At 46.0% G+C, this 16,296-nt stretch overlaps 1 protein-coding gene across 1 annotated transcript in view; it reads right to left on the minus strand.

Moving 5' to 3' along the window:
• LOC120993498 (cysteine-rich venom protein 6-like) overlaps positions 1 to 13,321 on the minus strand; it is a 29,033-nt gene extending 15,712 nt beyond the window's left edge. The window contains exons 1-3 of the mRNA XM_040421997.1: positions 13,299 to 13,321; positions 2,400 to 2,456; positions 772 to 807 (exon numbers count right to left, since the gene is read on the minus strand). Of these exons, the coding sequence (XP_040277931.1) occupies positions 772 to 807; positions 2,400 to 2,436 (73 nt within the window). The 5' untranslated portion in view covers positions 2,437 to 2,456; positions 13,299 to 13,321. The remainder of the gene's footprint in view (positions 1 to 771; positions 808 to 2,399; positions 2,457 to 13,298) is intronic.
• Between the last annotated feature and the right edge of the window lie 2,975 nt (positions 13,322 to 16,296).

The following is a 16,296-nucleotide window of genomic DNA, read 5'->3' on the forward strand; positions in this document are numbered from 1 at the left end:
TGTTGTATGTGTGCACTGTTGTATGTGTATACTGTTGTATGTGTATACTGTTGTATGTGTATACTGTTGTATGTGTATACTGTTGTATGTGTATACTGTTGTATGTGTATACTGTTGTATGTGTATACTGATGTATGTGTATACTGTTGTATGTGTATACTGTTGTATGTGTGTACTGTTGTATGTGTGTACTGTTGTATGTGTGCACTGTTGTATGTGTATACTGTTGTATGTGTATACTGTTGTATGTGTATACTGATGTATGTGTATACTGTTGTATGTGTTAATGAATGCTGGGTAATGTATGGAAGCACTGGACCTGAGTCCTGTATATGGTTTGGAAGGGGACGGTTCAGGTTGTTAGAGGGGTCTTCCCTTTCGCTCAGTCTCTTAAAGGTTATGTTCACATGAGTCACATTTGCCCTGGACAGATACACTGTGTATTTTTCTGAGAATCCGCAAATTAAATCCGAAGAAAAAAATGGTGGTTTCGGACAATAGTCTAATGTGTATGAGAGTCCTGTGGCAGCCATTCTGTGCTCTCCAGCCCCCTCTACCACAGAGGATCCCTGTGATGTCATCAGTGATGTCATAGGGTTCCCTAAGGACCTGTTCCTGCCTGTGGCACTGTGTGCAGGAGCTCGCACATAAATGACTGAGGGGACTACGCACTCCATTAACCAGTTAAAGGGGTTTTCATTTGAATGGGAGCAGAAAGGTCATCAATAGATAAACATCGGAGACACCCTTTAATGGGGGTCTAATACTTACCATTAGATCCCTGGGCAGATATTAATATGAGAAGACCTGCAAAACAAGAACACAAACGTCCCGGATATATTCAGAGCAAAGACCATAGAACATATATAATGAGAGAGGTTGTATATGGCACCCTGGCAGTACACATGTGGAGGCAGACCACTCCACTGCTTCCAACAAAAATGTACCACGGTTTACTGCGGCTGTCACTAGGGAACGCGCAAAGAAATGTTTACAGCTGCCATTATATTTAATGGTATCTGTATAAATTCCTGTGCACTCAGCTCCCCCTAGTGGTAGCTGCAGGCAGCCAGTTTTATACATTGTGTGAGGGGGAGCACCTCACACAATTTATTATTTGGAGGACATAATCAAATTTTTGGACCCAAAATTAGGGCAAAGTGGGTGATGTGGTGAGCAATTTTTTTAGATAATAAAAAATTTACTCCAATTTATAAAAAAAGATTGTGAGACCTGTGTATGCCCCTGGATGAAATGCATGAGATTGACTACTCAAGTAGCCATGGATGTCTGATAGATGAAGCCATGCAGGTCCCACTTCTGGGACTCAAACATATCTTTAGAACAGGGGTCTCCTGATCCAACCTTACCCCATCCCTTCCCAGTGGCCACCGCATCCAGGCTGCGAGAGTTGGCTTGGTTTACAGAAGCAGCCAGGCTGACTGTGCTATGCTCCCATAAAAGTGAATGGGAGGTACGGGAACGGCATAACACACATAGCTAAGCTGTTCCTGTAAAGCTAACCGTCTCTTGCAGCCTAAACATGCAGCTAACAAGACCAGCGTTCTAGAGATAGGTGCATGTTCCTGAGGTGGGACCCGCATCTATAAGACATTAATGGCCTCAATGCCTGAGAGGAGAATACCCCTTTAAGGGACTGTTGTGTGGAAAACTGTGAAGAAGTCATGTTCCAATGCATATTCAGCTATGTGGCACTACTATATGTTGGAGTTACTTTCACCAATTTGACTCAATTATTTTTGGTTTCCCCTTTGTAAAGGCGATAAGCTCAGTTCCTCATTGTGCTGAGACTTCCTGCTGTGAAAGAGGGAGAGAGAGCTGGAGCAATCTAGAAAAGGGACTATTCACTTGGCAGCTGCAGAGACTGACTGCTATACGGCACAGCCTGCTGGAAACTACTCAAGGCAGGCTTGGGGCCTATACCAGGCCTCAGCCTGCCTTTACACAAATTGGCAGACCGCAATCGCATTTGTGTGCTTCCAATGGAAGACAGAGGGAGTCCACTCCCTCTGCGAGCACTCTACATGCGGCGGGCGCCATTGCCTGCGGCATGTAAAGCGTTAAACAGCCCGGATAGGCACCCCGCCGGTCCGAGCTGTTAGAGCAGGAGGTTGGCTCTCATATGAGAGCCGAGTCCCCGCTGTACGGGGATCTGTGCAGCGCTTAGACGGGGCTGCCGTAAAAAAGCGGCGGCCCAGCCTAAGGCCCCATGGTGACCACCGTAAAAATGCGTATGGGTGGTCACTAAGAGGTTAAATAAAACAGATGATTTCTAATATGTAACTACTAATATGTGACAATCACTTTTTGTATATTGTATGGAACATTTTTCTATATACGTTGTATTCAACAGTATACCGATAATATGTGCAACTCACTCAGGGATAAAATGAGCACCACGGATGTTGGCGCCATCTTTAGGTTCAAACTTCTTCCTGTAAATAATTAATTTGATTAGAAAACTTTAATCAGAGATCAGCAAATGTATTCACATGATTCAAACCTCTATACTTAAAGGGGTTATCCCATGAATAATGTAATCCTATAGTACACGGCAATCTCTTTCTAACAAAGCTAGAACCAGCCAGGTACCTCACATGGATCCAGAGGTCTCCACATTCATGGCTCTGCTAGATTTATTTCAAGTGGACAGCTTTATGGGGTGTGCCCTTCCTCAGGGGGTGTGCCCTTCCTCAGGGGGTGTGCCCTTTCTCCGGGGGGTGCCCTTTCTCTGGGGGTGTGCCCTTCCTCAGGGGGTGTGCCCTTCCTGAGGGGGGTGCCCTTTCTCCGGGGGTGTGCCCTTCCTCAGGGGGTGTGCCCTTTCTTCTGTAGCTGGTGGTAGTTGAAGGACAGAACTAATGCATGTAATTCCATCTCAGTGGGCAGGACAAAGAAATTTTTTAAAAGAGCAAACAGCAGGTGGCGCTATACAGAGAGATGTCAGTGAATAACTCAGTGGCTATGCTAAGTTTTTAATCACACACAATTACAAAAGTATTTAGATGCAGGAGCTGATTTGTAAAAACTGTAGATTTTTTTCTGTAAAACAACCCCTTTAAAGGTGTGTGGAAATGTTATTTTAGTGGTTCTTTCCCTTTAATTCCTTGTAATGTAGGTGGTTAGCGGTACCAGGTACCAGGCCGCGTTCCTAAGGTCTGAAGCAGCTGTACATGCATCCTGCACACTGAAGACCTTTAGAAGCAGCGAGGAGGTTAGAAAACGTCTAGGCATATAACAAAGAGCTAAGCTGCACCGATGGCATCGATTGGGTAAAAACTCTTGTGATTAGCACCGCTCGTGCTCGATGCCATGTTGGGAACTGGTCGATGGGGAGCTTGCTCATTTGTTCACGGCCCAGATGACTGTTACTTTTTAATATATATCATTATCTCTCTCGCTCTCTCTCTCCATGTACAGGTCCTTCTAAAAAAATTTGCATATTGTGATAAAGTTCATTATTTTCTGTAATGTACTGATAAACATTAGACTTTCATATATTTTAGATTCATTACACACAACTGAAGTAGTTCAAGCCTTTTCTTGTTTTAATATTGATGATTTTGGCATACAGCTCATGAAAACCCAAAATTCCTATCTCAAAAAATTAGCATATCATGAAAAGGTTCTCTAAACGAGCTATTAACCTAATCATCTGAATCAACTAATTAACTCTAAACACCTGCAAAAGATTCCTGAGGCTTTTAAAAACTCCCAGCCTGGTTCATTACTCAAAACCGCAATCATGGGTAAGACTGCCGACCTGACTGCTGTCCAGAAGGCCATCATTGACACCCTCAAGCAAGAGGGTAAGACACAGAAAGAAATTTCTGAACGAACAGGCTGTTCCCAGAGTGCTGTATCAAGGCACCTCAGTGGGAAGTCTGTGGGAAGGAAAAAGTGTGGCAGAAAACGCTGCACAACAAGAAGAGGTGACCGGACCTTGAGGAAGATTGTGGAGAAGGACCGATTCCAGACCTTGGGGGACCTGCGGAAGCAGTGGACTGAGTCTGGAGTAGAAACATCCAGAGCCACCGTGTACAGGCGTGTGCAGGAAATGGGCTACAGGTGCCGCATTCCCCAGGTCAAGCCACTTTTGAACCAGAAACAGCAGCAGAAGCGCCTGACCTGGGCTACAGAGAAGCAGCACTGGACTGTTGCTCAGTGGTCCAAAGTACTTTTTTCGGATGAAAGCAAATTTTGCATGTCATTCGGAAATCAAGGTGCCAGAGTCTGGAGGAAGACTGGGGAGAGGGAAATGCCAAAATGCCTGAAGTCCAGTGTCAAGTACCCACAGTCAGTGATGGTCTGGGGTGCCATGTCAGCTGCTGGTGTTGGTCCACTGTGTTTTATCAAGGGCAGGGTCAATGCAGCTAGCTATCAGGAGATTTTGGAGCACTTCATGCTTCCATCTGCTGAAAAGCTTTATGGAGATGAAGATTTCATTTTTCAGCACGACCTGGCACCTGCTCACAGTGCCAAAACCACTGGTAAATGGTTTACTGACCATGGTATTACTGTGCTCAATTGGCCTGCCAACTCTCCTGACCTGAACCCCATAGAGAATCTGTGGGATATTGGGAAGAGAAAGTTGAGAGACGCAAGACCCAACACTCTGGATGAGCTTAAGGCCGCTATCGAAGCATCCTGGGCCTCCATAACACCTCAGCAGTGCCACAGGCTGATTGCCTCCATGCCACATTGCCGCATTGAAGCAGTCATTTCTGCAAAAGGATTCCTGACCAAGTATTGAGTGCATAACTGAACTTAATTATTTGAAGGTTGACTTTTTTTGTATTAAAAACACTTTTCTTTTATTGGTCGGATGAAATATGCTAATTTTTTTAGATAGGAATTTGGGGTTTTCATGAGCTGTATGCCAAAATCATCAATATTAAAACAAGAAAAGGCTTGAACTACTTCAGTTGTGTGTAATGAATCTAAAATATATGAAAGTCTAATGTTTATCAGTACATTACAGAAAATAATGAACTTTATCACAATATGCTAATTTTTGGAGAAGGACCTGTATATACTACTCACAAAAAGTTAGGGGTATTTGGCTTGTGGGTAAAATTTCAGGATGAACCTAAAATGCCCTTTAACCTTTACAGGAGAACTTAATGTGACCTTCTCTAACCTTTTGAATGCACACGTCCAAATGTTCAGTGTTTCACTACTTTTTGCACAACTTGCTGTTCTCTAACAAGGAGCTTAAAGGGGTCGTCTCACTTCAGTAAGTTCATCATGTAGAGAAAGTTAATACAAGCCACTTACTAATGTATTATTATTATCCGTATTGCTTCCTTCGCTGGCTGGATTCATTTTTTCCATCACATTATACACTGCTCGTTTCCATGGTTACAGACCACCCTGCAATCCATCAGCGGTGGTCGTACTTGGACACTATAGGAAAAAGCGTCAGCCTCTCTGGTGGCCGGGACCATGGGAGCGCACGTAGGCTGGTGCTTTTTCCTATAGTGTGCAAGCACAACCACCACTGATGGATTGCAGGGTGGTCTGTAACCATGGAAACGAGCAGTGTATAATGTGATGGAAAAATGAATCCAGCCAGAGAAGGAAGCAATATGGACAATCACAATACGTTAGTAAGTGGCTTGTAATAACTTTCTCTACTTGATAAATGCCACTTACTGAAGTGAGACGACCACTTTAACGGCAACAGGTGTTTGATCCATGAATCGCCCAATGCATTTCCTGGTTCAATTAGAATTGGTATTTAAGGGGTGTGTGGCTTAGCTCCTTCTGAGATGGCTGCACTTTAGAGGAGCTCCTCAGCCCACACAGCTACAAGCAGTTTCAGGCCCCCAAACTGAAACCTTTCTCCACCCAGGGCAGCAGCAGCAGAGTGACATACTGACCATGGTGCAAGAAGGTAGGAGCAGGGAGCGTTCAAAACATCTAGCTGACTTCTTCATGACAGAGCAGAGAGGAGGGAAGGAGAGAGCTGTGAGACCGGTGCAGCCAGCAGCAGCTTCTAGACAGGAGGGAGGAAAACAAAGATGCCCACCACAGCATGCAAATAAAGCAGGTTCTAAGACTAATAGACCTGACCACGCCAGCCACAACACCTAGAAGTGTCTCTGTGGGCTCAGCATACCGCTTATTGCAGCATGAAGCGCAGTCCGGCTCCTCTTCAGTCAAGAGCCCGGAAAAAAACTAACAAGAATGGAAAACATTCCAGCCTCTGATCCTGAGGTAGGAAAGTCTGTGTCACGGATGGTGTAACAGAAAACAAGAAGTTACAAATAAGGATCCGACTGGCTTGATCCAAAACTAAGGAACAAAAGGGTGACCCCTATTAAAGCCCTTGAAGCTCTCCCTGTCTTCTCAGCCCATGCAAAGATCTCAGTGATAGAAGGTTGCATGTCCACGTACCTAGACTGAGTGACACCTGCAAACCCTATAATAGTGAGGTGACACGACCACCGGCTCCCTGCACTTAATACGGAGGGAGTCAGGGTCACCTAGAACCAAGCCAACAGGAAAACAACAAATACAGAAATAGACTTATCTGAAAAACCAGCTGTAGCAACTTCTAGCAGAGAACACAATCCAGAATGTAATATAAACCGCAAGGTGAGGCAGTATGGGGAGGAGATATATAGGGAGGCAATCACTGCTAATAGATGACAGCTGGGAGAGGGAGGAGAGATGTCAAAACGAAAGCAAAACAAAAGAAGATCATGCAGGAGGTACTGAAGAGCGTCTATCAGAACTTCTCAGAGATCTGGTGGTGACAGTCTGTTTCTCTCTCCCATCCAGGGGCGGACATAAGCCGGTTCAGCTGCACAGGGGCCCGGCGTGTGAGGGGGCCCATTCATACTAGTGAGCGCATCCAAAAGCGCTCACTAGTATGCAAGAGATCGGCGATTACTTACCCCTCCGGCCTGACTGCGTACAGCGCGCACTATGACGTGACGCTGTACGCAGTCAGGTCATGTGACTGTGCAGCGCGGGCTGTTGAAAACCAGCAGGGCAGGCACTCACATCAGGACACGGAGAGCAGCGGAGCAGGAGAGGTAAGATTTCATTATTTCTTTTTAGTCTGATCTGAGGTCTGATGGGGCCCTGGGGGTCTGTCACATCAATATGGGGGGCAACTGAGATATATGGGGGGCTGAATAAATAAACAACTGATATTGGGGGGTCCTCCTGAGTAACTGATATGGGGGGTCCTGGGCAACTGATATGGGGGCCTATCTGAGCAAGTGACATATGGGGGGCCTGCCTATTTTATATACTGTAATATGCCAAATAACTGATATATTGGCAGACATGGGGGGCACTATGAAGGGGGGGAGCAATATGGGGGCCCTATCTTATATACTGGCACACATGGGGGGCACTATGGAGAGGGAGGAGCACTATGGGGGCCCTATCTTATATACTGGCACATATGGGGGGCACTGTGGAGAAGGGAGGAAAGGAGCACTATGGGGGCATCTTCTGGGGCCCTATATTATATACTGGCAGACATGGGGGGCACAATGGAGGAGAGGAGCACTTTTAGGGCCCTATCGTATATACTAGCACACATGGGGGGCACTATGGAGAAGGGGGGAGCATCTATGGGGGCATCTACTGGGGACCCTATCTTATATACTGGCACACATGGGGGGGCACTATGGAGAATGAGGTAATAGGAGCACTATTGGGGTCATTATATAGGGGAATTATACTGGCACACATTATGGGGGCATTTTATTCTGGCACATTGTCGGCACCATGGGGATAAGGGGAGGCGCACTATTGGGGCACGATATAGGAGTATTTTATATTGGCGCAAATTATAGGGCACTATGGGGACCTTGTCTCAACTGAGGGCACTAAGGGTTTTTTTGTGCACACAGTAGGGGTCATTGGCACACATTATGAGGTGACTATGGGGACATTGGCTCTACAGGGGGCACTAAGAGGAGGATTTTATTTTATACTGCCACACAACAGGGCACTTTTATTTTTACTGTAACACATTATAAAGAGAATTATTACTACCCGGGGCATTATGGTGGGTTTTATTACAGTTGAGGGACTATGAGGAACATAAATACTAGTATGAGCACTATATGAGCATTATTACTTCTGGGACACTATTACTACTACGTGTTGTCTGGTAGATGATTATTTCTATTGATGGGACTTTGGGGAGCACTGTTACTGTGGGGGGCACCCTGGCACGGTATCGGCTTAGCACAATTATTTTTGGGGAACATTATGTTTACACTATTAGTGTCAGGGACACTGTTTTCTGGGCACAGTTATTTTTTAGGACACTGTGTGCCAGTAATTATTGAAGGAGAACTATCTGTGTGTAACCTGTATAGGGAGCACAGTGGGCACAGTATTGGGGGTGGCAGGATGGGGTGTTCAAAAGGTGGGAGAAGGATGATGATGGAAAAGTAGGGAACTAAGATGTCTGTCAAACTCTGCAGAGAGAAGAGATGGCTGAAAAATCACCATGGCGGTCTGGTCTGAAAGGAGAAGATGAGGACAGAGAACATCTACATCAAAGGAGACGTCCCTGGATGGAAGAGGTATGTGGACCTGTATTAGGCTACTTTCACATCTGCGTTAGTGATTCTGGCAGGCTGTTCCAGCAGAGAACAGCCTGCTGGAATTCACTGGATCCGGTACTGCTGAATGCAGACAGAATGCCCGCCGGCCTCACTGACTATAATGGGGTACGGCAGAGATCCGGACACAATCTGGCAAAAATGCAGAGAATCAGCGGGACACAAACCGCTGCATGCTGTGGTTTTTATCTGGCCGATTCCTTGCATTTTCAGCCGGATCAGGTGGCCGGAGCGTAGTGTCGCAGGTGTGAATGTAGCCTTACCCTGTATGTCTTCTATTGCTATAAGTAATGTTAGGACGGAATAGGTTAGGTTGCGAATTTGGCTTGGGGGGGAGGGTGCCCAGGCATATTCTTTGCACAGGGGCCCTCTGCTGTCTGTGTCCGCCCCTGCTCCCAACATACTATGGGGGGTCTTTGCCCACATTCCCACCTCTAATGAGGTTATCTTATGAAGGAGATGCTCTTAGCCCTAAAAAGCTCAATTAAAGAAGACATAACTAAAATGTGTAGCAATCTTTCAGCGAATATAGAGGAACTGGGAGACAGGGTAGATCATATGGAAAACAAAATGGCAGAATACACTGTAGCACGTAACACATTAGTAGACGCACATAATTTCTTGGACAATGATGTTACAAGCATTAAAGCAAAGATAGCAGACTTAGGCCTCTTGCACACGAACGTTGTGTGCCCTTATCGCGGCCCGGACACGGCGGGTCCACAATACACGGGCACTGGCCCGTGTGCACTCCGCATCATGGATCACTTGAATGGGTCTGCAATCACGGAGATGCGGAACGGAAGCACGGATCGGAACCCAACGGAAGCACTCCTTAGTGTTTTTGTCCGTGCCTCCGCAGCGCAAAAAAATAGAACTTGTTAAAAAATTTCCGGTGCAGACGGATCACGGACTGATTAAAGTTGAATGGGTCTCGATCCATCCCGGCCGCCGCTCGGACGTTGCCCGTGCATTGGAGACCGCAAATTGTCGTGTGCATGAGGCCTAGCCCTGACTTTTTTGCTTAGACTTGATATCGATAGGTACTCAGTCCCCCAAAGGACTGGTCATATTTTAACAGCTTCTCTCCAATGTATAGCGCAAAATTGGAAATCCTCATCAACTCCTCACATGTCTCAAATAATAATGAAGGTAAATGTCAATTGTAGCTTTGAAAAAATGATTGCCAGAAGCAACAATACACTTAGGCTGGGGTCAGACCTGAGCGTTTTACAGCGCGTTCCTACGCGCTGTAAAACGCTCAACAGGCAAGAACCAATGCTTCCCTATGGGCAGGGTTCTCACCTGAGCGTTTTACAGCGCGTACGATCGCGCTGTAAAACGCCCGACGCCCCAAGAAGTACAGGAGCTTCTTTGGGGCGTCTTGTCGCGCGTTCCCGTACATAGACTTCAGCGGGAACGCGCAACAATGGGCGTTCGCTTGTTCCGGAGCCGCGTCTGTAAACGCGCATACAGAGCGCTCCATCCCATACGCTAAGGTCTGAACCCAGCCTTAATAAATACACAGAATTGGGACACCGTGGTCTTCATCTAGGTACTTCTCATTATTAGACAGTTAGGGCTCATGCACACGACCATATGTATTTTGCGGTCCGCAAAAAACGGATCCGCAAAAAATACAGATGACATCCGTGTGCATTCCGTATTTTGCTGAACGGAACAGCTGGCCCCTAATAGAACAGTTCTATCCTTGTCAGACAATAATAGGACATGCTCTATTTTTTTGCAGAACAGAAATACGGACATACGGAAACGGAATGCACATGGAGTAACTATCGTTTTTTTTGCGGACCCATCGAAGTGTATGTTCTGCATGTGGTCCGCAAAAAAATAAAAAATAAACTGACACGGAAAAGAAAATACGTTCATGTCCATGAGCCATGACGCTGGGTTCAGACCTGAGCGTTCTGAAAGGAGCGCTCTGTATGCGCGATTGTACCGGCGTTTGCAATCGCGCATACAGAGACAAGCGAACGCCCATTGTCGCGCGTTCCCGAAAGTCTATGTACGGGAACGTGCGACAAGACGCCCCAAAGAAGCTCATGTACTTCTTGGGGAGTCGGGCGTTTTACAGCGCGATCGTACGCGCTGTAAACGCCCAGGTGTGAACCATTCCCATAGGGAATCATTGGTTTCTCCTTGTTGAGCGTTTTACAGCGCGTAGGAACGCGCGGTAAAACGCTCAGGTGTGAACCCAGCCTTAGATTAGGATGTGATGAACATTTTTTCCTTTGCATAAGGGACCTAAATAGGTTTTTCTAAGTTCTTTCTAGTTATATATCTTTTTGTTTATTTTATCTCTACCCGCATCTACCCCGTTTCTTCTACACTTTACATACAGTACACAATACTTTTTGGCCACACAAAGCAATTACCAAATAGACGGTTGCTTCATTGAAGCACAATAAAGAATAGGATGATGCTTTACATAAAATAATGTTCTCTGAATAATTGTATTATATTGGAATGTATATTCTCCTTTGATTACCTGATTAGAATGGTACTCTGCTTGACGCTGTAACAAATCAAACTGTAATGTACTTTCTTTAACTGTTTGAAATTAAAAACTCAATAAAAACTATTGAAACAGAATAGGTATTTAAACAGTCCTCCTCATCATGCTGTTCATATTTTGACATCATGAGACCAAAAAAACGACACCGAACAATTGATGAACAGTACCTCGTCATTGCGAGGCTTCGAGCTGGATGTTCTCAGACTGAAGTGGCCACCGAGCTTAGAGTGTCACAGAGTGTCATCAGCAGGTTGTATCAGAGATACGGAGAGACTGGAAGAGTCACAGAAAGGCATAGAAATGGACGTCCTTTGGCCACATACCACACGGAAGACCGCTTCAATGTGAACAATGCCCTGTGGAACTGGATGATGAATGTCTCACAACTCCAGGCACATTTGAAGAAGGTGCGAGGCACCCAAGTGTCACGTCAGACCATTCAAAACCATTTACATCAGCGTGGTCTGCGTGCTAGACAACCTGAAATGATGCCTGACCACACCACCAGGCACAGGTGTCATCGACTTGTCATTTACACTGGGAACAGTGGGCCTCAGTGCTGTTCACTGATGAAAGTCGATTCACGCTGAGAAGAAATGATGGCCCCAATTGCCTCCAAAACAATTTTGGAGACAACAAGAAGAGCGTTTTGCATCAGCCTCTGTTGTCACCAGACGAGCTTTTGGTGGTGGTGTTACAGTGTGGGCAGGTGTGTCTAGTCAATACAGAACTGCCCTACACTTTTTGAATGGTCCAGTAAAAAACACCCATACTACTTCAATAACTGCATAAACAACACAGGCCTAAGTTCATCTTCATGAATGACAATGCGCCAGCTCATTGAGATCGCATCAATAGGGAAAGGCTGCTGGAGACTGGGGACCTCAAATGGAGTGTCCTGCACTTTCTCCAGACCTGAATCCCATTGAAACCGTATGGGATCAGCTGAGTTTCCGTGTAGAGGCTCGTAACTCTGTACCCCAGAACCTCAATGACTGGAGAGATGCCCTTAAGGAAGAATGGGATGCCATGCCTCAGCAGACAATAAGACGACTTGTGAACAGCATTAGATGTTGTTGTTGTCAAGCTATAATTGATGCTCAAGGCCATTTGACAAGTTATTAAGACCCTGACATTTTTGTGGGGGTATACCCACCACTGGTGTTGGTTTTTGTTTCAATAAATAGTTGGAGATGAGAGATCATACTATACTAAAGTTTTATACACCTAAGCCTTGTCAAGCCTGTTTTATTCCCAGATCTCATAATTCACGGTGAAGCAAAAGACGCTGTTCACTAATTTACTATTGGTGTCCTATCAGGATAGGTCACCAGTGTCTGATCAGTATGAGTTTGACCCTCTGCACCTCACTGATTAGCAGCAGTAACTCTGGAACTGGAAGTTGTTGCCTAAACTACCCAGCTCCATCCATTTCACAGTGGGCAGAGCTGGTTACTGCAGTGCTGCTCCTATTAAAGTGCATCAGAGGAGTCAGACCCCTGCCAATCAGACCCTGATGGCCTATCTGGAGGATAAGCCATGAATGATTGCGTGGACAACCCCTATAAAAATGGTAAATTTCCACCACTGTTATTGTACATTGGGCAAAGTGCAAGGAGGAAGGTAGGGGTGAACCTTATGCTCTCTCTTACAGCACAGAACCTGTAACTGTAGCCATCAGGAAGGTAAGGACGGTAATAAGCCATCTCTGACTTCTCTATAGGGAGTCAATCTGTCAATGACTCCCCGCCCCAGTGGAATAAGTAAGGACGTTCAAGTCTCTTCAAGTGAAACCTGCATCCTCTGACCTGAATGGGCACTTATAACGGTTACCCCCTAGAAGGAATGGGATAGAGTCAAACAGCACTGGACACTTCATATTTGCCATATGCATGTGCTGATGTGAACCAGCCCCATAGCGGGTCACCACTAGCTAAGGACTCTATCTACTCTATGGGTCTTTCACCAGAGACATGAAAAACAAGATAAGTGAGAAACTGTTTTTGTTTCACCCATTGGTCTTGTTGTGTTTATTTGGTGGCCATGAGTTTAGTTATCACCCAAAAACGTTCCCCAAGGTTGAGGACAGTCCTTCACAATGGGGGCAGTATCTTTTAGTCTGGAAGAGTAGAAGCTTTGGTACCTACCTGGATGATGCACGTATGATGATGAGTATGGTCTTCAGGTGAAGCAGGGATACTACTGCCGCTCCATTATATATACAGTGGGGGTATAAGGGTGATACGGGTGTGACCTGTGACCTAAATACCGTTTATAATGACTGTCACTGTGACATATGTAATGACCAAATTATTATGTAATCATTAACCTATAATTAGTTTCTGATTACAAAAATTATAATCATTTCTGACTTCTTCATTAATGGCTTCTGTTACGAAACATATTCCAAATTTTTCAAACCAGCACCTGGATCTGAAAACTCTCGCCATTTCATGTAATAAAAAAATTTGCATAGCCACTGAGATGTAGAATAAAATGTATCTGTACAGCGCCACCTGCTGTTTGTTCTTTTTTTTTTTTTTTTTGTCCGTCTCACTGAGCTCCTCGAACGCGCTCAGTTCAAATCTATAACTGCCACCAGCCATATGTTCTGTTAGACGCTTTAGCAGTTACAAGGAGAGAGCTGTAGCAGAAAGGACACCCCCCCCCCCCCCCCCCCCGCCCCCGAGCTGAAGATAATCTAGCAGAGCAACTGGAGCAGTGAAGGTGGAGATCTCTGGATCCATGTGAGGTGCAGGGTTGGTTTTACCTTTATTAGAAATAGATTGTTGTGCTATATGATGTCTGATTTTAATTTTTTTACAACAATCACGGAATTCTCCCTTTAAAGGGGGTTTCAGCCTGTAGCTGTTGATTGCTTATCTTAAGGATATTGATATTAGATTGCTGGGGTCTGACACCCATTTTTTACAGCTGGTGGTGGAATGAGCTGAGCTGCAGGATATCAGCGTGAGAATAAGAAACTACCAGCCTCAACACACAAGTAGTGTGAAGGCCAATAAGGATGACAAAAGAGGATGAGATGAGTGAGAGGAGTAAAGTAAAAGATGAGCTTCAAATCTTTGAAGCCAATAAATGGGTTATTGTGTGAGTTAGTACTCAGGGGTGGAGGTAACAAAGTGTTCAAATTGTGAACAAGTCTTGACCTTTCCTGCACTCTTCCTGTATTAGGTATAAGGAATATTCAGGACTATGAGCGAAATCAGATGTGCAACCTTCAATGTAAAGGGCCTAAATACCTGTCACGGGGTTCCGAAGGTGCACTCGGTCCCCCATTGCCCGCAGAACTGTTGCTTAGCTTTTGGAATGAGGTTCTGTGTTTGACCTCATTCCCAGGGCGGCTTTCTAGCTGGGTGGCTCCCTGCTCCTAGTCTGCCTTGAGCGCCAAGCTGATCACTCGGTGCTCGACTGGTTGGTCTGTCGGTCATGTGACGCTGGCCACGTCACATGACCCTCACTCCCCACTATAAATATAGGCAGCCTGCTGGCTACAGGTTGCCTGTTAATTTCTAGGTTCCTGGCTATTTGTTGGACTGCTGAATACTTACCTGATCCTGTTCCCTGACCATCCTTTTGCCTGCTCCTCCTGTACTGCGCATCCGTCCTGGTATTGTGACCTCGGCTCCCACCTGACTACTCTCTTAGGACTCCTCTTGTACTTCTCTGCTCTCCTGGTATTTATGACCCCGGCTTCTCCTGACAATTCTCTGCTTGCTCCATTTGTACTTTGCAGCTTTCCTGGTATTGACTCGGTCCGTTCACGTCCTGTTGTTTGTCTGTCTGTCATCCCTGCACTTATTCCAAGTTAGGGATTGCCGTCCAGTTGTCCCCTGTCATTAGGACTCGCAAGGCAAGTAGGCAGGGCCAGGGGTAAGGGTGGAGCGCAGTGGTCACTTCCCTCCCCCCTGTGTGTGTGTGTACGTGACCGTTACAGATTAACAGGCCCAATAACCACTGTATTATGAATCCTCTGGTGACCCTGACTGACCATGTCTCTAATCTGACGCAGAGGGTGCAGGAATTAGGGGAAAAACTCAGTTCTTTTGAGTTAGGGCAAGGTTCTTCCACTCCTCAGGCCTCCAGTACGCATTTTGAGCCCCAGATTAAGCTCCCAGAACCCTCTTCTGGAGACCGGAGGAAGTTTCTCTCTTTTAAGGAGAGTTGCAAACTTTACTTCCGTTTGCGCCCCGTGTCCTCTGGCCCCGAGAGTCAACGGGTGGGCATTATCATTTCCCTATTACAGGGTGATCCCCAGGACTGGGCGTTCTCTTTACCTGCTGGCACCAGTTGTTTATATTCTGTGGAGGGGTTCTTTCAGGCCTTGGGTACCCTCTATGATGAACCAGACAGGGCTCTAGTAGCCGAGACGGCTCTAAAGGCACTGGTTCAGGGCAATTTACCAGCGGAGGATTATTGCACCCAATTCAGAAGGTGGTGTGTCCCCTCAGGATGGAACGAACCAGCCCTGAAGAGTCAGTTCAGGTCAGGTCTGTCTGATAAATTAAAGGATCTTCTGGTCAGTTATCAACTTCCAGAGACCTTAGAGGAGATGATGACCCTTGTTGTCCGACTTGACCGACGGGTTAGAGAGAGACGACAGGAACAACAGTTCTCTTCCCAGATGGTGGTCCAGCCAGAGGCCTATCCCAGAGACAATGCTGAGGTCTCCACCGAGGAACCCATGCAGGTTGGCATGACCCGAGGGAATCTTTGCCGCAGATGTGGAGAATGCTTTTACTGTGGAGATCCTGACCATTGGATCAACCAGTGTCCTAAGAAGGTCCTCTCTGTCAAGTCTCCTAAGACAAGGCACCCTAAAGACCAGGTACACCCTGAATTTTCTAAATGTAAGCTTTCGGTACCCATTACGATTTCTCTGGGAGTAGATAAATGGCCGGGTAAGGCCTTTATTGATTCTGGCTCAGCCGCTAGCTTTATTGACTCTGAGTATGCTGTAAGATTGGGTATTCCTATGTTTGCCTTACCAACTCCTATCCATGTCATGGCTATTGATGCTACTCCTCTTATTGGTGGTACGGTGAGCTTATGTACCTCGGAGATTTCTCTAACCGTGGGTGTGTGCCACTCAGAGAGATGTTCGCTTCTAGTCCTGGAGAACCTACC

This window comes from Bufo bufo, chromosome 1 (genome assembly GCF_905171765.1).
Source record: "Bufo bufo chromosome 1, aBufBuf1.1, whole genome shotgun sequence".
NCBI classification, from domain to species: domain Eukaryota; kingdom Metazoa; phylum Chordata; class Amphibia; order Anura; family Bufonidae; genus Bufo; species Bufo bufo.